Source organism: Papaver somniferum, chromosome 3 (genome assembly GCF_003573695.1).
Source record: "Papaver somniferum cultivar HN1 chromosome 3, ASM357369v1, whole genome shotgun sequence".
NCBI classification, from domain to species: domain Eukaryota; kingdom Viridiplantae; phylum Streptophyta; class Magnoliopsida; order Ranunculales; family Papaveraceae; genus Papaver; species Papaver somniferum.
Window position 1 is genome coordinate 85,142,417 of NC_039360.1, and position 19,999 is coordinate 85,162,415.

The 19,999-nt window shown below is 35.6% G+C and overlaps 1 protein-coding gene, 6 non-coding genes and 2 pseudogenes across 7 annotated transcripts; 8 read left to right on the forward strand and 1 right to left on the reverse strand.

The window, feature by feature from the left end:
- The first annotated feature begins 7,813 nt into the window (after positions 1-7,813).
- Positions 7,814-7,917, forward strand: LOC113362536. Its single transcript, XR_003365783.1, has one exon. It is a non-coding gene; the product is annotated as a small nucleolar RNA snoR126 (small nucleolar RNA).
- Positions 7,918-7,964: 47 nt separating this feature from the next.
- Positions 7,965-8,047, forward strand: LOC113362522. Its single transcript, XR_003365772.1, has one exon. It is a non-coding gene; the product is annotated as a small nucleolar RNA snoR8a (small nucleolar RNA).
- Positions 8,048-8,139: 92 nt separating this feature from the next.
- Positions 8,140-8,223, forward strand: LOC113362523. Its single transcript, XR_003365773.1, has one exon. It is a non-coding gene; the product is annotated as a small nucleolar RNA snoR8a (small nucleolar RNA).
- A 148-nt stretch (positions 8,224-8,371) lies between these two features.
- LOC113362496 lies at positions 8,372-8,447 on the forward strand. Its single transcript, XR_003365750.1, has one exon. It is a non-coding gene; the product is annotated as a small nucleolar RNA Z155 (small nucleolar RNA).
- A 370-nt stretch (positions 8,448-8,817) lies between these two features.
- On the forward strand, positions 8,818-8,901 carry LOC113362475. The gene has a single exon (XR_003365729.1). It is a non-coding gene; the product is annotated as a small nucleolar RNA Z199 (small nucleolar RNA).
- Positions 8,902-9,397: 496 nt separating this feature from the next.
- Positions 9,398-9,519, forward strand: LOC113362516. Its single transcript, XR_003365766.1, has one exon. It is a non-coding gene; the product is annotated as a small nucleolar RNA snoR83 (small nucleolar RNA).
- Positions 9,520-12,973: 3,454 nt separating this feature from the next.
- Positions 12,974-14,148, forward strand: LOC113356713. The gene has a single exon (XM_026599925.1). It carries the CDS (start codon positions 13,186-13,188, stop codon positions 14,026-14,028), a length of 843 nt encoding a protein of 280 aa, XP_026455710.1. The 5' UTR covers positions 12,974-13,185; the 3' UTR covers positions 14,029-14,148.
- A 145-nt stretch (positions 14,149-14,293) lies between these two features.
- On the forward strand, positions 14,294-15,150 carry LOC113356714 (annotated as a pseudogene).
- Positions 15,151-15,707: 557 nt separating this feature from the next.
- On the reverse strand, positions 15,708-18,871 carry LOC113356712 (annotated as a pseudogene).
- Between the last annotated feature and the right edge of the window lie 1,128 nt (positions 18,872-19,999).

The window sequence follows — 19,999 nt, forward strand, 5'->3', positions numbered from 1 at the left end:
GAAGAATTTTTAGCTTTAACAAATTTTACCTCTTTGCTAATATTTGAAGCATTTATTCCCTTATAGCCCAATCCTCGTGTATCACGATGATTTCTACTTGCTTCTAACATTGAGGTTAAATTGTTTGAGCTAACATTGAACTTTTTAAGGTCCAAAATTTCTTCTTCCAACGTCTTGATTTTATCAAGAGAACCAGCTAGATCAGCCTTAAGGTGTTTTTCTCGTGAGAGATATACACCTTATTTCTCTTCAAAACTCTCTGGTTGAGAATTAACCCTTGCTTCAAATTCAACAAGTTTCTTTTTCGACAAAAAAAGATCTCTTTGAAGAATTTCACATTCTAATTTCTTAGAATTTAACTCGTTTGTACGATCTTTAAGAAGAGAATCACTGATTTGGTAACTAGTGTAATATCCTTGAAAAACCCTCCTCAGTTTCATGTTCTCGCGACAAAGATGAGTCATAAAACCAATAAAATCCGAAGTTCTCAGTTTTTTATTTTTCAAAGGATCCAACAGTTTAGAGTATTCTGAGATATCCTCTTCTACTTCTTGTTCAAAATCTGAGTCATCATCATCGGAAATTCCATCTAACCTTTCTTATAGGCGTATTTTCCATTCATCGGTTTCTACGTTATTAACAAGATTAACTTGTCTAGTAGAATCTCTTGATATGATTTCTTCAGATATTGAATCGTAGATGCCATCATCAAGTGTTAATTCAAAACTCTTTATGTCTTGCTTTACGTTAACTGAATCATACATATGATTCAATTTCTTATAGGATGGATCGCACCAAACACAGATTGTTAGATCTTTTCGTGTTTGTCTGCTCTGATACCAATTGAAAAGGTGAGGGTACCCAAATATACCTCAATCTAAAACTTTTCCTTCCTATAAGTCCTTTCTCCGAAAGTGATTGTCTATGGACTGAGTCGAGACAATACAACAAAATCGGTTCACACTTCGTGTGATTGTCTATGGATACGAGATCGAGACAATACAAAAATGAAGTATGTTTATTTTATACAAAGGTTCAGACTTAACCAAACACAATAGGATTGCTTATCAAGTAAATAGGAATTAACGTTTGTGTATTTTACTTTAATTATAATAAAACAATTATAATACGGAAATATAAGTAAATGACACAACAAGATTTTGTTAATGAGGAAAACTACAAATGCAGAAAAACCCTGGGACCTTGTCCAAAATTGAATACTTTCAGGATTAAGCCGCTATACAAAATAAACCAACTTCGTATAGTTGAGACCAAGCAACTAAACCCATAGTTCACCTAGTTCCGTCTGTATTCCCACGCCTCCGACCTGTAAACAAGTCACATACTTGGACCAATTCCTTTAGTTCGTATTCCAAACAGTAAAGGAACGACAAATCTGTTTGGTATCAACTCTCTTCAACCAAGTGATATGAGTTGGACAAAGTCTCTTCTGTTTACCTTAACACAAACTCCTTTGCCAGGTTCCAAGATCCTTCTTATGTTCAATCACCAAAAGGTAATCGTTAAGATTTTACAATCAATACCTTTAATCCCAAGGAAATATATTGATGCCGATCTACACAACTATTCTATCAAAATACCACAAGGATAGATCGATTATAGTTGGATCCTCTTTTACCAAAACAAGTATTGTGCACACCAAAGATTTATATAACCAAGTCATAAATCTTTTGTCTCTTCTTTGTCTTCAAATCTTCTTAGATCTTCAATAAACACCTGCACACAACTACTTGAATCTCTTGTGATCAATCACGCACAGAACGGAGTCTGTTAACAATGGATTATCACAAGATCGTCTTTAGCACTTACAACAGTCTAAAGATCCCTGTCGAAACCTTGAACTAGTTTGAGTGAATCTTATATCAGAAGAGAAGATTCTCAACCATAAACAAACTAGGTGCAATCAAAGTTCAACCACCGTTAGTCAATCAAATCAATATGAAAATAAAAGATAAACCGCAATTATCTAGTTTCCCACCAACAGTACGCGCTAGAGCTTCTCAATCCCAAAAAAGAATTCAAACTGAGCGACCGTAAGAGATTTCGCCTAATTAGGTTACTCTCCTCTCCGAATAGGCGGCTTCACCAGTAACAGTACAACAAAGGAAGTTTACTGTCACGAAGGATTAGTTTGCCCGAAATGCAAACTTCAAGTATTTATAGACAAAGAAGTTTGGACACCAAGGAATTTCTAAAACCGAAAATATTCTCAAGATATTCTATAATAATTTCCATATTCGGTTTTTATAATTCCTGAGAATGCTCTGTCCAAAATAATGATCGAAAATCTCCTTGGAAAATATATAACTAGAAAATGCTCATCACTAATTCTTATTTTCCATATATAATTAAAAACCTTAATTAAAAGATTCTTAACTTATTTAATTTCGATCCTGGGATTTATTTCCTTCTTAGCCGTTAAGGAATATCTTTGAACAATAAAAAACATAAGCATTACTGCATGTGTTCAAAGTGTGTCGACATCCTTTCTTTGTAAGTCCTCTTTTATACCTACTCACTTGAAACCGATTTACCACACTTCCAAACAAGTTTAGAATTGGTTCATCTGACTTTTAAGAGCTATACGATTCATCAAGAACTTCTCAATCACAAATCATGGGTTTGACGGTTCTACCAAAACAAGTTTTGGTTCTACCTCCATGTGATTATTGTGCATAGTCATACTAGCTTCCCAAAATTCGGTTGACTAGATACTAGGATCGGTTCCCCACATATATATGGTATCTAACTCATACGTGTTGCACATGTCCATAGGATCGGTTCCCCTTTGCCTAAAAACGTGTTGCACATGTCCATAGGATCGGTTCCCCTTTCTGCTATAAACCTTGTTGCACTCCATACAAGGATCGATTCCCCTTTGTGCCGTGTTGCACATCTTACTAGGATCGGTTCCCCTTTACCCAGTGTTAGGCCTTACAAACTGCACAAACTCGATCATACCAACAGGTGATTACTTAAGATCGATTTCACTAATAAAAGTCATACCAATACAAAAGTCAGGCCTCATGTGGATAGTTTTACCAAGAACACAAACAAGTCATGAGCGGTTATACTAATCACACATATTGGTCGTTTAAAATACATGCAATGAAGAACAGCCCCAATAACGCCTGACGATTTCCTTTTTGGTTCACAAAAAAAGTTCATGAACTTACTTCCTTAAAACACATGTAACAACATTGTTTCCTAGGATGAAATCCTCACCTCATACCCATACATAATCCCAATAGCATTCATACGATTATGTTGATGTCTTATCTACAAAGTTTAATGGTCAAGCAATAAATCTCGTATTGAATTCCTTAATACTATGTCTATCTAGAGTGTTCATGCTTCGTAGTTTTTGTTTTCAATATGCACGACTTGAAAGATACGTTAGGGAACGAAACAATTCAAGTCAAATATCACTAACCTCAAGCGGAAGGATGATGTTGTGGTTGTAGCTCCGTATTTCTTCACTTCTTCAAGTCTTCGCAATATTTGTAATGTCTCACATCCTAATACTTTCAAGCTAACCTATACGAAGTTGACTCTAGTACATTTAATCAAGCGACTCTTAAATGAGTTTTGGTTCACTAAAATATGACAATCAAACTTGACATACCAACGCTTGGTGGGTTCAACCGAGCTATGCTCTAACAGGTTCCTTTATGATTAATTTAATTGAGTTTTCTGGATACAAATTCATGTCTCATGTGATTTGTTAATGTCCAAAGAAATCCATTTTTTATTTTAAAAGTAAGGTCGCTCTTGTTGTTCTTTCGGGAATGACATTTTATGGGGGAAAGTTCTTAATTGAACTTGTGTTTAATTGCCAAACCTTTGTGGGGAGTGCAGTTGTGCAATATTGTAGGAGTTATCTTGTATCTTTGTAAACTCCTTGATGAATACACTAAGTTTCGACTATGTGAAATCATCGAAACAAAGTTGATATGTTCTCTTTTAGTCATGAATTATCTCTATGAGAATTTCATTATGATCCCGCTAGTTTTCGTACCTGTGCCAATTTATATTGACAAAAAGGGGGACAATTATTGTGTAGTTCACACTACAAATATATATGGGTTACAGATCATTATGTAAGGGGGGTGGATTTCATTGTGAGATGAAGTATTGACTAAGGGGGAGTGATACATATCACTATAGTATTATTGTCAAAGTTGTGATGCAATTGGACTTTGATGTTGTGTAATAATACCGTGACACTATATAACAATACGAAAACATCTTGTTTTTATATATATCACCATAGTATTCTTCCCCTTTTTGTCAATATAAATTGGAAAAGGTACAAAAACTACGGGATCATAATGAAATTCTCAAAGAGATAATTCGTGACTAAAAGAGAACATATCAACTTTGTTTCGATGATTTCACATAATCGAAACTTAGTGTTATCATTAAGGAGTTTATAAAGATACAAGATAACTCCTAAAATATTCCACAGCCGCACTCCCCACAAAGATTTGGCAATTAAGCACAAGTTCAATTAATAACTCTCCCCCATAAGATGAAATCTTGATTTAAGATTCAAGCTAAGTTTGCTTAAAACCAAAGCAATATCTCTCCACCGTTAGATGGTATTAGCTTGTTACACACAAATGAAATATACCTTCATTTAGATATGGGTAACCATACATAAACGTGTATATTGAGTTGGCTCAATAACAGTTGACCGAAATTATCCATATAAACACTTATCTTATCCATATTCATCTAACACTTATAGACCAAATATGATAATCAATCAAACATGAAAGATAATCAAATGAATATAATTGTGTTTCAAATAAAGTTGTTCAATTGTTCATCATTGAATATAAATGTATATGAACCAATTGAAACAAAACCGTATTGATTCTTAATCGTACACTGTACTTATTATAAGAATCAGTTCATGAACATTAAGCCACAGGTTGCAAAGATTGCATTCCTTATTTCATAAATGTTTTAGTTCATGAGCATGAGAATCATACATAACCGATTTTAAAAATTTACCACTAATTTTGCAAACGGGTACGAAACTATAACATATGGACTTTGGTCTTGCCCAACAGTTGGAAAACTGGTACATAAACTGTCGTCCCGGACCTAACTCAGGTAAAACCGTTCGCATACTAGGTATGCAAACTTGGTTCCCGGACTTCTCAGTTAAAACCGTTCGCATACTAGGTACGCATACTAAGTTCCCGGACCCGAATCATACCAAAACGGTTTGCATACTAGGTATGCATATTGTACTGTATCCAGACAAAGGTATTTGTTCTAAACTCCCATTTCAATCAGTAAAACATCCTTGGAAGACGACAATAACTGTCTCACACAAACTATTAGCTTCAAAGTAAATTTCAAGTGATCAAATGATCAATACAAAACATTCCGAGTCGACATCAAATGATTGCCTCACACAAATCATCTAAGATGTTTCAAGACAATTTTCACATGATCATCTTTTGACTTAATATTTAGTTTCCAACAAATAAATTGTTTCCAACTAAACTCGTCAAGAATAATGATGAACATATCTAAAGCAAAAAACTTCCAACACATATTTCGAGAAATAGATAAGTGAGTTAAACTCAGCTCAAAATATCAAATGTGCATAATATAAAAGTATATATATCTATACAACTTAGTCTCATTAGGAGATAAAATAGAACAGAATTCTAAGTGATAGAAAAGTTTTAGTCTCCACATACCTTTTATTGATGAAGTTCCTCCAAGCTCCTCTCAGTAGAACTTCGTCTTCAATCGATGAACACCGTGAAGTCTAAAGTTAACTACACATTCTATCATAATCCGAGACATAGCTATAAGTAGACTAGAAATCAAGAGTTATAGTTTTAATCAACTAAACTTGACAAAAAAGCTTGAGATAACAACGTTTGCAGTCCGACCGAGCAGTGCTCTAAAAGGTATTTAGAGAGAAGGATGTTGGGAGTATTATATGTGATTGTTTGATTTAATTCGTGGGAGGATAAGGCTCTCCATGACTAGGTTCTTCTGTCGGATATAATGTTGTCACCTTTAGTTTCTTTGGATACTTGCTATGTAGAGTGCGCGTACATTGAGGTACTGGTAAGGACCAAATCTTATCTGACTACGAAGCCGAAACCTCAGGGCGCATTAATGATCATTGAAGAATCCGCAAGAGTCGCCCTTGCTACTCCAAAGGAATACATCGCTCAACTATTATTACTGTTGTGAACGTGTGCCGAATGATTGGTTGGTAGAACTTTATATTTTCCGTACTATTTATTATCTTAATATGCTTTATTTGTTTTTTCGTGTTTTATCGGTTTTCAGCAAAACCTGCATTGTTTTCAAATCATGCTAGTGATTACTTGAAAGTTAGTTGTTATTTCTGCTGGGTACCCCTTTTAGGGATGATGTGCTCACTCAATTCCCACTTTCAGTTTCAGAGACAGATCAAGATGTGCACGTGATGATGGCCGTTCAAGTCTTGGAAGCTTCGAGGATTCGAGTCCGTTAGTTGGTTAGCTTCTGCTATGTTTAATTTGTTGTATATTCTATTTGCAAACCAAATCACTGTTATATATATATGTATATATATCATCGGAGAGGATTTATTGTATATATTTCAGAGAGGGTTCAGATTTTGGTTAATCTTTGTTTAAAACCTATAAATTAATGCTTAAATAGGTGTTTTGGGATCCTAGTGCCTCAAATTGTAGTATGATTCTTAGATTTATAAGTACCTGGATTTTGGGGCGCTACACCGCCTATACTACCTACGTCATTAACGGGCCTTGTCTGTCAGATGTGTTGTAATAAAATTAAATCAACCTAAAGATGTTCTTCTTTATGTTTTCCAAATATTTAGATTTTGTATACCATTAAATCAACCTAACGACTAGAATAAAGACTTTTTTTTATTGAATATACATATATGACGTACTGTATTGTATTATATAAGGTTTTATGCATGTTATAACTTGCTTTCCTAATGTGTTGTGCTGTGATGTGTCATATGCTTATCCATGCTGCGTGTTGTGTTGTACCACGTTGCCGATTAGTATGGCCCTACACAACCCATGTAGCTACCGTGCTGGGTTGGGATGGGATAAAATTTTAACATGTCGTTCTGAGCACGACATGTTGCACCTATGTCCAGTCCACCATGAACAGCTGTGTGTCAACCGAATGTAGGGTTGGACCAACCATGCTCACCCTAGAGACCTAGATCCATCAAAATTGGCAGGGCCAACTGCAGCACAGTTCCAAGCCCGCATTTTAGAAAATCGGTCAAAAAATCGCGACAACTCGCATTTTAGAAACCTGGACAAGCCCGTACAGTTCCAAGGATAAAATAGTCTTTATGATAACCTAGGGTTTAGTTTTATTAGGGTTTCGTAGAATGATAAAATCATCGCCTTCTATTGTATAAAATCAAACGCAGAAACAAGTCCTTAAACCACCCGTTGCAACTTCACTCTCTTCTTCAGAGTTCAGATCGATTTGTCTGCTGGTTAAGTCCTTTTTTTCCCCTTCAATATACGTTTAGATTTTTTATTTTCAGTTCAATATTCTGCTGTGTTTTTTCTTTGTTCCTTCCAGTTATCAAATTCGAGGAGGTTTTTTTAATCAATAGAATAGCATTCAATCAAATGTGTTATGAAATTCAAACGCTCCTAACACTGAATAAGTGGCGTTTAAAGGTCTAATCTGTCAAAATAAATCCAGAGATTAGACTTACGCACGCCTCTACAATTTTTTCACATTCTTATTGATTTTGATTTGGTCGATTCGTGGGCAGTGATGACTGACTAAACGTTTCTCGATACTGATAATTGAATTACCATATTCAGTGACCAATAATCTTTTGATGACCTTATTTGTGCGTGTCTGAGCCTTCTTGATTTTCTTTTTTCTGATTTAGATTTGATCTTATTGAAATTAGATTTGGTGCTATGATTATAAAAATTCCTCGTACTGAATTGCCAATGGCATGACAGACTATATCTACCCATAGAATATGAGCACTATTTCTTTATCAATATCTTATCATAAATCGCTCCGAATTGATTTACTTTTTTCTGGGTTTTTTTATATTTCGTTAAAGATTTTATGAGACTTGGGGTTGCGATGATTATAAAAATTCCTCGTACAGAATGCTAAATTGCATGATAGACTCAATCTACCCGTAGAATATGAGCTTCCCCTATCAAATCTTTTTCTGTTTCGGCTTTCTTATTTTTGTTTTCTGCCTTTTGGAAAGAAATAAAGTGTGCAAGAATGAATTCTTGACTTTGTTTGCAACCTTTTTTTAGGACTGAAAATACTAGATGCTGTTTAGTTAATTATGTGCCGTTGAGGTGATGAGAATTTAATCGGAATCATAATATGTCGATTCAACAAATCAGACTACAATTATCTGATCAACGGCTGAAGAAAATAAAATGAAGCTGTGTAGTTGATTATGGTTTGCTCTTACTACCTTGACGAGACTTATTCAGACATAACTGAATGATTCTTCATTCAGGTAGCTTTAATGAACCATTTTAGGTAGAAAATTGAACTCAAACTCAGAACAACCTACTTAAAATTGATTTGAATTGCTTAGAGAAACCACAATCATAACTTGGGTGCAGCCGTGCAGGTAAGATTCTCGTCTGGAACCTGAGCTGTTTATTTAGGATGTTTTAGTACCCGTAATAACTATGCTGAAGAATCCTTTTTCACTTTTACACGGTACATAAGTAACAGAACACAGATGATTGTTTTGTGTTTGTTTGAAAATTGATTAGGAGGAAGAATCCAAGTGATGAAAAGATAACTGCAACAATATGAATTGGAATTATGATTCCGTGATTCTTAGTATTTAAGTCTCTGATGGTTCTTCCTTTATTTTCATCCAATCTTAATTTATTTATTTATTGTAATTTTTTTCTTTTCTTTTAATCAACACATGATCTGAGGCTGAGATGATGAGCAATATATTGGTCCGTGTTTCTGAATAAACAATGTCGATAAACCATAACCACTTCTGATCTTCCTCAGATCTGATCTTAGTTTTATTATTTTTTACTTTACATCTGATGATAAAATTGTTTTTTATTTTTGTTTGATACAAAGCTTAGATTGGCATTCAATTGGTGTCTTTTTTGTTGGGGTTGAGATGATGAACAATATATCGGTCCGTGTTTCTGAATAATCAGTGTCGATAAACTCCCTCACATAAACTCAGATTTATAGTTAATCTGTTATTTTTTTCTAATTGATTTGTTTCCTGCTTTAGAATTGTGGTTATTGGCAAATTGAGATTTCTATCTAGAGTTGCATTAAATCCACACTAAAGAATGTCTTGTTTTTTTGAGTATTGAAGGCTTTCATAATCCCGGGCAGAACGTCTGATTCTTGGAAAGCCAATATGGAAGATTTGTGGGATGTTTCGCTGATAAATACCTTTTTAATTTAAACTCCGGAGGTGTTTTAATAGTAGCTTTCCATACATTTATTTTCGAATTTAAGGTTTTGTAGTACTTTTGGAGAAGGCACATGGCTGTAGAATTTAACCAACTAAACGTATTTTTATTTTTATTCTTTTTTTTTTTGATTTTTGAAGGAATGAAGGGCTTCAAAGAGTCCCTAAACTTTATTTATTAGACTATCTCATTCATTCAAATTGAGGTTTGAAGGATTACATATCATAAGTGGTAGATAACCCTCTTGCTTCATCATTGTACATTACATAGTCACTTATATTTTTTGGGATTACATAAAATCAAATAGCATGGAAGAGTGAAAAATATGATGCTCCGAAGAATATCATAATCATTCCTCAAATTAGCTTGTTGACCGTTGATTGCATCACCCCCAATTACCTTGAAGAAGTTGTATCAAAATCCTTAATAATCTTCCACATAAGTAACCAAAAAAGATTCCGTCCAACATAAATTATCTTCTCTATTCTTTCTTCTATATTGCAACAATTCCATATATTGATTTTTTTTTTCTTATTTTTTTGAAACAAAGAGATGTATTGATTAAGCTTGAGATATTACAAAGTTTGCATCTACCAGAATCTGACTTAGAATATTTTTAGGAATAGATAATAACCGGACACTACTAAGACAAGAGATTCTTATTAATATGTTTGTCACTTTTTTTTTTTTTTTTGGGTACATTGCATTGCTAAGAACTATAACTGCATTGCCAAGAGCTATTATTTGAGAAAACTCTTTTAATATCCAAGAGCAAGTTTCTAATTCTCCGGTCCACGTTAGTTCTGTCTTTATTAATTGCTTCTGCTACAATTTGCGAATCCAACTCAAAATGAACCTTCATTGGTTGCATTTTTTTCAGCCCACTTGACAGCTTCCCATAAACCTTTACTTTCTACATGCTTTGGACTCCACGTAACTTCTAAGTAGATGCATTTGGATCTCCTACGTGCACCTGCAAAATCACGCACTATAAGACCAATGCCACTAGTTTTATTATCATAATTAAAAGAACCATCAACATTAATTTTGAGAGTATCAAGAGGAGGAGGACTCCAGTGTAAATTGGCTCTACACTGTCTAGGAACTTGTATAATTAAACTTGTAGATTTCTTTTGTAAGAGATGAATCTCTAGCTTGTATCTGTGGATGATTGAATCCAGAGTAATCTTTGAAAACAATGTCACATCTTGCAGTCCATAAGCACCAGGTCACTATTGTTATTTTGCAGATATCTTCTTGTTGAATCTGATTAGTTGAGAGCTTATCAAACCAGTTGGAGAGCCAGTCTACCAAATCAGCATCATGGTGTATATGTAGACCAAGTACAACAAACCACACTACTCTAGAAGTGTTGCAGTGTAAGATACTGTGAGAAGAAGTCTCAAGAGTTTGAGATCATAATGGACATTCATAATTTCAATCCTGAATGACATAGTAAAGCTTATCTCTGGTTTGTAGAATGTCTTGCAAACATTTCCAGAGAAACTGAGTTATTCTTGGCAGCAATGGTAGTTTCCACAGTCTTTTAAAAAGTCTCTGCATTCTTTGGCCAATGGAATGACCATTGTTTTGTTCTTCAAACATTCTTCTATATGCAGACTTTACAGTAAACATTCCATTTCTTTCTAGAGTCCAAACTAGTCTATCTTCATGTTGAGGATGAATAGATAATCTGAGGATTAATCTTGCTGTTGGAGCTTCAAAAAGATGAAAAATAAGAGAATGATTCCACCCTCCTGAGTCTGTAAATAGTTGATGCACATAAGTGTAATTCTGATAATCATTAACACCATGTTTTGGAACAAGAGGTGCAAGTAACTCTGGAATCCACCTATAACTCCATATCAAGATTTTATGACCATTCCATATACTCCAACAACTGTATTTTTTTTATAAACATAAGCTCGGAACTTATACTCCTTCATGACCAGGTTGAATTTGGATTATCCTTGATATTGAACACCTTCTCATCCGGGAAATATTTGGCTTTAAGTGATAGTGCACATACTGAAGTATCATCTGTGCATAATCTCCAAGCTGATTTTGCAAGCAATGCTCTACTAAAAAGTTTAAGATCTCTAAATCCTATTCCACCTTCCTCTTTAGGTTTGCTTACCTTTTTCCATGAGATTGCAGGCTTACCTTTGTTAGTTTTCTTCTTTCTCCAAAACTTTTGTTGAGTAGAGTTTAAACTGTTTATAGAAGTATCTGGCAATTTGAAACTAATCATGTGGTGTACAGGAAGAGCATTAGTAACATTTTTGATCATAACAAATCTGCCTGCTTCAGAAATATTAATAGAAACCCATTTGGAAAGTCTGGATTCCATTAGTTATTAATTTTCCTTAATCTGGCCATTAAAAATAGTCGCAAATATGTCATACATCTATCACTGGGGTAGTGCAAATATGGTGCTATTAAGTTAAGAGTCTGCCGGCGTTTACTCGGCTTAAACGGCTTTTGGCCCCACATAGTTCATCTCCAAAGCCGAGTCAGCCCGTCGATTCGTTTCGCTACAAACACCAAAAGACTGATTCAGATTATTACTGCTACTTTAGACACCCTGGTTTTACTATTTGAGACACTTGAGACACTATGGTTACTTGGCTAATGTTACAACTAAATGGGTCATTGGTTCCTTGATTAAATTAGGCGATCTAAAATTAAAAAACTCCAGTTCATGTTTACATGTTCTGTTGATCAATGGGTTGGATTTTATCCGGTCATTGCCTTGTGCTTTGATTCACATCCTAAATGTTTGGTCTTCTCCTTTGCGAGAGAAGGTTTTCTTAAACCGTTTACAACTCTGAAAAGATTGATTGGATAGGCAAGAATTGGTGGAGATACTGCAACTTATATGGCTTTTTTATGATCTTGAAAAAAACTCTTGTAAGGTTCCCAATTTCCTAAATTGGCTTTCTTATTATATGTACTGAGGTTAGCATCTTTTCCGAAAAAAAAAAAAAAAAGCAGCACTACAACGCAATGTCATAAAAATGCCTTGAGCCGGTTGAGAAACTTCACATAGCAGGCAGATGGTTACTTGAGTTCATGCTAACACCCAATATTAAGATGGAAAACGAACGCCCGAAATCAGCAATTGGAACCGTAAAAAGAAAGTACATTCCAGAAAATGTGACAATCATTATTAGGACTGAAACTGTGAGAAACTGTCTCTTACTACCTTGACATATGAACTAACAGACATTATTTTGTCGAAAAGAAACACCAGGGGTGCTTCTTGGCTAGACATATGTTTGTCGTGGGTTATCCACTTGTTCCAGGCCCATAATCTTCTAGACGAGTACTTAGAAATTACTCTACATCGCCGTACACTGCTAAGAAGTTTCGAAAAACGCGGCAAAAAGAAGATATCGTTGCACAAACTTCCACGAAAAATACCGCACCCCGAATTAGAACAAAACCGGATACTACAAAAGTCCACTGGTTTCCCTTTACCACCAGCAGCACATAAATGATTGTCAAATACAGCACTCTGAATTACAACAAAACTAGATACTACAAAATCCACCGGTTTCAGAATCCCATCTGCTACGACAACTATAAATTCTTATCTCAATATCTCTCCCTATGCATGAAATTTCAACTCTATTGAGAACAGAGAAAAAAAAATCATATCAGTTTTTTTGAGATACCCGTGTAATAAAATACCAAGATGTGTAGAGTGACAGAGAATCAGGGATTTTATCAAAGCGAAAGAGATAGATTGAAAATCAAAGCATTTTATCTCCGATTATCAGTTTCAAAAGTGAAGAAGAATCAATTACCAGAGTCATTAACATTACTGTATCTACCAAGAATTAATGAAAGTCCATTAGAAATCAACGACACAAAAATTAGATCAGACGCATCAGGATTTATAACACTTTATAGAATGAGATCTGAAGAAGAAAAAAAGAAAAGGATTATGATGATGAAAGCTGAAGAAGAAATTGAAGAAGAACAAGAAGTAATTTATGCTAGTAGAGAGAAAGTAAGAGTAAGTGAAGGAGTTAGATTTGAAGTTTATTCAAGAGAAGACAAGATTTTAAAAGGAATTTATAGAAAAGATATATATGATGATTGGAAACTGGAAAGTAAATGTGTTCTTGAAAATGATCCTTCAGGGTTTAAGATTTCTGAAGCTGAGATTTTTGTAAGTGGAGATGGAAATGTTTCGATTAATGAGAAGATTGAAATTGTGATTAAGAGAAGAAGAAAGAACAATAGTAAGAGAAGGTTTTTTAAGGTTTTGGAAGAAATACCAGAAGATAGAGAAGAAGGAGAGGAAAAGGAGGAGAATGAATCTGATAGCTCTTGTTGTTGTTGTGGTGGTGATGATGAGATGATTGGAAGCGATTTGGATGATGAAAGAGATTTTGTGGAGAAAAGTGGTAGTGATGATGAAAGAACTTGGGCTGTTGATGTTGGAATCTGGGTTATGTGCTTGGGTGTTGGATATTTGGTTTCCAAATCGTCATCAAGAACATTAAGAAGAAGAAGGATGATGTTCAGATAAACCAAAAGTTAAGCTCTGGTTTTATTGAGATTCTTACTTGTAAAATTGAATTACTATAGAAAAGAAATTGTATCTTGTGAGGTTAATAAGAACTGCGATTTGGCATATATTTCTTCCGAAGAGTTTTTTTGTTTTTGTTGTTCAATATAGATTACTTCTAATCCTCTGTATACGTATTCCCGTAAGTGTCTGAGTTAGACGAACAACAATATTCACTCATCCGAGAACCACTGGTGAGACCTGACCGCTGAAACAATGCGCTTCTGGTTCTGGTCAGTAAATAACTGAAAACACATTAAACTGTACAGAGCAACTTTGGGGCTCAATGCGAATACCAAGCAGCGCCGGGCAAGCAACTTGGACACCGACGACCCTAATAAGAAAGGAATAAATAGCAAGACGAACAGAGGAACTTTTAACAGAAACGAAGAAAAAATCAATGGCAAATCCGATAGTTGTTGAAGACGAGGAAGAAAAACCAATGGCAAAGCCAATAGTCTTCAAGGACGAACAAAAATCAATGGCAAACCCAATAGTTATCGAAGACGAACAAAAACCAATGGCAAAGCCAATAGTCTTCAAAGACGAAAAAAAAATCAATGCAAACCCAATAGTTTTCTTCGACATGACCATCGGTGGAAAACCTGTCGGCCGTATCGTGATGGAACTGTTCGCCGATTGTGTACCTCGTACAGCTGAGAACTTCAGAGCACTTAGTACCGGAGAGAAAGGAGTTGGTAGGTGTAGAAAGCCATTACACTACAAGGGATTTATTATTCACAGAGTGATGCCTGGATTTATCTGTCAAGGAGGTGATTTCACTGCTGGGAATGGTTCTGGTGGTGAATCAATCCATGGTGCTAAGTTTCCTGATGAGAACTTCGTGAAGAAGCTTACTGGGCCTCGAATTTTATCCATGGCTAACCTTGGTTCGGATACTAATGAATCACAGTTTATGATCTCTTTCAAAAGTCCTCCTTCTCCGTTTAACCCTTTTGGCTGTCCATTTTTTTTAGACAAGTAGTTCAAGGTATGAATGTTCTTAGAGCTATTGAGAGGGTTGGATCTAAGAGTGGAAAATACACTAAACTAGTCCTTATTGCTGATTGTGGTCAGCTTTAATTCTACTCGTAATAATGGTGGGGTTTTAGTTTTAGGGATATTTAGGGATCTCTATATCTTGGATTTAATACTATGATGAATGAATGCTGAATGAAGATGATGAGCTTTTCCTCTGCTGAAGGGGAAAAAAAGAAGATATTCTAAACTATAACATTCCGTGATATTCCTGAATTACACTGATGGATCATGGAAGACATAAACAACAAAGATAGTTTTTGCATAGCCCTAATTAAGTGCCAAAATGACAGTTACCAAGTCCGACAAAATCAGGCCTGACAACTGGCTAAAAGAAATTAATAAGCTAAAAATCAAACTCAGTTTTTTCAACTAATTACCTCAACTAGGTTCATCCTTGAAGAAGGAATGGACGATGAATTTACAAACGCTGAACCAAGGAGATCATCACACAAGCTATTTCTGTCATGGGTTCCTGCTGTGCTACTACTGTTAGATAGTGATCCAAATGTAGTTTTCTGGAGAAAACCAAATTCAGATCTAGAAGATCCCTCGAGTGGGCTGTGTTGTTTGGTAATGGAGAATAAGGAGTCTTTGGATCTCATGTTCATGGTGGGTGATAAGAGAGGCCCTGCGACTCTTGAATTTGACTGCCCATATCTTTGTTCAGAAAGTTCCTGCAAGAGAATAAGGAGTCTTTGGATCTCATGTTCATGGTGGGTGATAAGAGAGGCCCTGCGACTCTAGAATTTGACTGCCCATATCTTTGTTCAGAAAGTTCCTGCAAGAGACCATACAAAATTAAGCTCCGAGAGGAAGGAGCAGGAAAAAAAATATGATGTAGGCAGCAAACCCTGTTACCATAGTGTTTATCACACAACATTGCCCGTGTTAATCAGGTTTACGCAAGGCCATAAGATGATGTAATGTTGTGCTACTTTGTTTTGTTAACATTCTCGCAGAATTCAAGGGAAATACAAGTTTTATTATGCAAACCATTGTGGATGTCAGAAAAAGCCAAGCTATAAATTGGCTTCAACCATGGCTTCTGGAGAAATCCACACTGGTAATGAAATTCATTATACTCAGGCGGGGTTCAATGGGAGCCCCTTGAAAAATATTTTTCTTATTGGCGCATCCTTAAAATGCTCCCAACCATATTTGGCATGATTGAATATACATGTTTCTATTGCAGGATATAAATATGCTAAATTAGGCTTTTTATCCAGCAGCATTGGTCATGCTCTAAGCTAGTTCCGTCGAAACTGTAAGATTGATTGTTTAACTAATATAGGTCACTACTTCATATATCCATAACTTGAAAATATTCTCTAGCCAAGTAGGTTATCTACATCAATCCTACAATATTGGAGAAAGAAACAAACAAAGAAAAATGACAATCTAACAAACAATTCAATGTTCTCAAAAAGGGAATTTTGATGCAAAGAGTAGTCGCGTTCTGAAGACGAAACAAGAAAGACAAGTATCTAGATCTTAGAAGGCAAACAATTGTTTTCCTTTTCATCATAGATGTGAAAAAACTTACGAGTATTAGATCTTATAGATTCACTTTTGTAGCTTTGCACTAATGTACTTGTAGATCAGAGCTTGATGTTCTAACTCCATCCACTGATTTGGAGTAAATGGTCCCCTAACTCCAGCTAAAACTCCATGAAGCTCCCTGAAATCCACAGAAAAACAAGAAAGCTGAGATTTCAAGAAATAACAAAGGAATGTATCTAGCAAATGAAGCAAAAGCTATAACCTTTGTCTGCAACATTTAAGGAAGCTACAAAAATCATGAAAGCTTTACCTTTCACAGAAGAAGAAAACAAAAAAACAAACAACAAAATGACAAAAGAGATGTTAAACCAATCAAACGAATTGGGTTCTGAAGTTCATTGTTACCACTGTTCATTGCAAAATCCCATCTCCAAAACAAAAACAAAGAAGAAACTTTTCTTTGACAAGACTCAAAACCAAGATTGTTTTTTTAGTTTTTAACTTGGATTGAAATCCAAGAAAATTAAGAATCTCAAGAAAAAGCCACAGGTACATGAAATCCTGCCTAGTGTTCTTCACACTCCGATGAATAATGGTACATGTTTTCTATTTCAATCCAAGTTAAAGAAAGTTAGAGTCAGTACCTGTTGCTTCCATACCCTTCTTTGGGATCTTCAAAGCTTATCGGATATGGCACCAGCATTCACATGATGGGCAATCACAATGTTAAAAGAACCATTTCTTTCTTGTGCATCTGATGGCCTTGGCCGAGTGAGAACTGAATAGATGTTCCCATTTTTAGGCTAAACTCAAGATCACACACCCTTTGCATCTTTCCTGCATCTCCTTAGTTTATCGATTTTTGGCTCGCTAGGTTCCTTTGAACGAACTCTAAGTTTAGAGGGTACCCGCACATTTTTTTTATTTTAAAACATCAGACATAACCTGAGCTTTTCGCAATATGGATGTTCTCATTTCTTGTGACCTATCTCCTCCAACTCTATATGTATTTGGTAACTTCATCTCATGTGGGATAGAACTCATCTGGACAGATAGCTTCGTAGCCATTTCATGCATTCCTGCTATTTTCAGTTTGTCACAGAGTTCCTTTAAGTAAGGTATTGAGGAACCACCCCTCTCCTTATCATATCTTCAAACTCCACACAAGCTTCTCCGTATCTTCGTAAATTACAGACAAATGAACTAACATGGAACTAGTAGCTAGATCCAAACCATGACCATTAAGCCTCATGTCTTTGCAAACTTGAACTATCAAATCTGACCTCCCAACCTCACTCAACATCTTGATTAACAAGTGGTAAGTAAGACGATCCGGCAAATACCCTGATTCAATCATCTTAGAGTAAAGATTCATCCCTTCTTCAATTTTCCCAAATTTAGAAAAATGCCTAAATAAATAATTATAAGTCGTTGCTGTTGGAATTAACCCTCTCCCTATCATCATCTTTAAAATCTTGCTTGCTCCAGCCAAATCCCCTGCCTTGCAATAACCCTTCACCATAGAATTATAAGTGGAAAGAGTTGGATCTGATTCCGTAACCACCAATCTCTCGATCATTCCTAAAGCTTCTTTAAATCTACCCGCTTCACTCAACGCAATGAACACATCAACAATTGGATTATAAACAACAGCGTCACTATGAATTTCTTCTGTCTTCATCTTTGAAACTAATTCCATTGCCCTCTCAATGCGATAACCTTCAACAAGTGTAGCATAAGTTACAACATTAGGAGCTACATTTTCTGCTTTCATATCCTCCCTGAGTTTTTCAGCCTGTTTATGTTTCCCCAATCGAAAGAAAAATATTGTAAACCCCAACTGAAGGTACCCAACCCAACCTGGTTCTAATTCTCTACTCTTAACACAATACCTAGAAGCTATCCTAACACGCCCTTCTTTACAAAGAGAACCCATCAAAGTCTCAAACAAACTAGATATTGAAAATGTATAATGACTTGAATCTAATTTATAAGCAATCTCAAATGTGCGAATCGCAGTTGAAGTCATACCTGCACGAGTGTACTGCGAAAGTATCAGGATCAAAGAGGGTTGTTTTACTGCCCATTTGTAGAGAGAAAGAAAGGGTTCTGGTGAAGAATCAAAATGGGGCAAATTGTTTGTAATAGAGAAGAATCGGGTTTGATACCAGTTTCATGTAATGCAGTTTCAAGAGTTTTTTCAGGTGAGAGATTATTGTAACTGTCTCTTAGAAGATTGCAGATTGTAATACAGTCTCTTGGAAGAAAATTAGGACTAGGAGTTTGTTCATCTTGATTTTTGATTAGTTTTGGATGATGGGTTTGTGAGGGCCGTTTGATTATTGGGTTTCTAGGAATTGGAAGAAGTGATACAGAGAAGAGTCTGTTAGTGATGAAGATGAAACTAGGGTTTTTGGGTGTCCGGGCAAACCTTTGAGCCAGACGAATCAACATTTTGGCTGAACCAGTGACGAAATGCGGGGGAAAATAAGGAGGTTTTATTTTTGGGGGACATTTTTCTTTTCAGCAACTGGTAGACGGGTCTTGTTTTTTACTACCTGGGGAATAAGTTGAGTGTAGAACACAAGGACAGCTCCAGAAGGCAAAACGATTAAAAGTTCAAAGAATCAAATTACAACCATCATATGAACTGAGCACTAATTCATTTGGTGGACTTTTTCGCAGTCATGTGCAGAAAGTTTTAGAGTTGGCCAACAAAACATGCATACATGAGGACAATAGAATAGACACATCTACTCACAGAACAAGACGACTTGGTACTATTTTCTCAATGGAAATTGTACATTTTAAGGAAAAATAAATAAAATAGAAGCTTTCTTTCACCTTGTAAGACTCCTTCTTTCTCCCACTCACCTGAATCTTCCTTCTCCGGCCCTCTTTTTTGAACGTTATTCTGGACTCTTGTATCGTAGCAGCTAGTTTATGCCGGACTTCAAATCGAAATTAGATAGGAATTACAGTTTCTCAGCTTGATTTCTCTCAGTCAGCTTTCATGAACATAACCCTTCTTACTTTTATCCTTATTTGCTTCTGAAATCGCTGAAATCACTGGCTTCTCTTTCTCGGACACCTTAGATTTCTCTGAAGTTTCTCAATTCTCCGGTAATTTCTCTCAGAATCCTTCTTCGAAATCTCTATGGGTCTCATCAAGTATGAAAGTCACAGCAATTGCATCTGTAACTGCATCTGTAATTGTCTCAACGGCCTCAATTATTCACAATCGATCTCAAGCGGCACCAGTGCAAACATCAACAGTAAATCTGGTTTCAACATTGTAGATCCCAACACCTCTCAAACAAATCTCATAAATTACAAGCAAATGCTAGATTGGCTACATTATCACCATGAAGTAAACCTAAACATCAGTTTC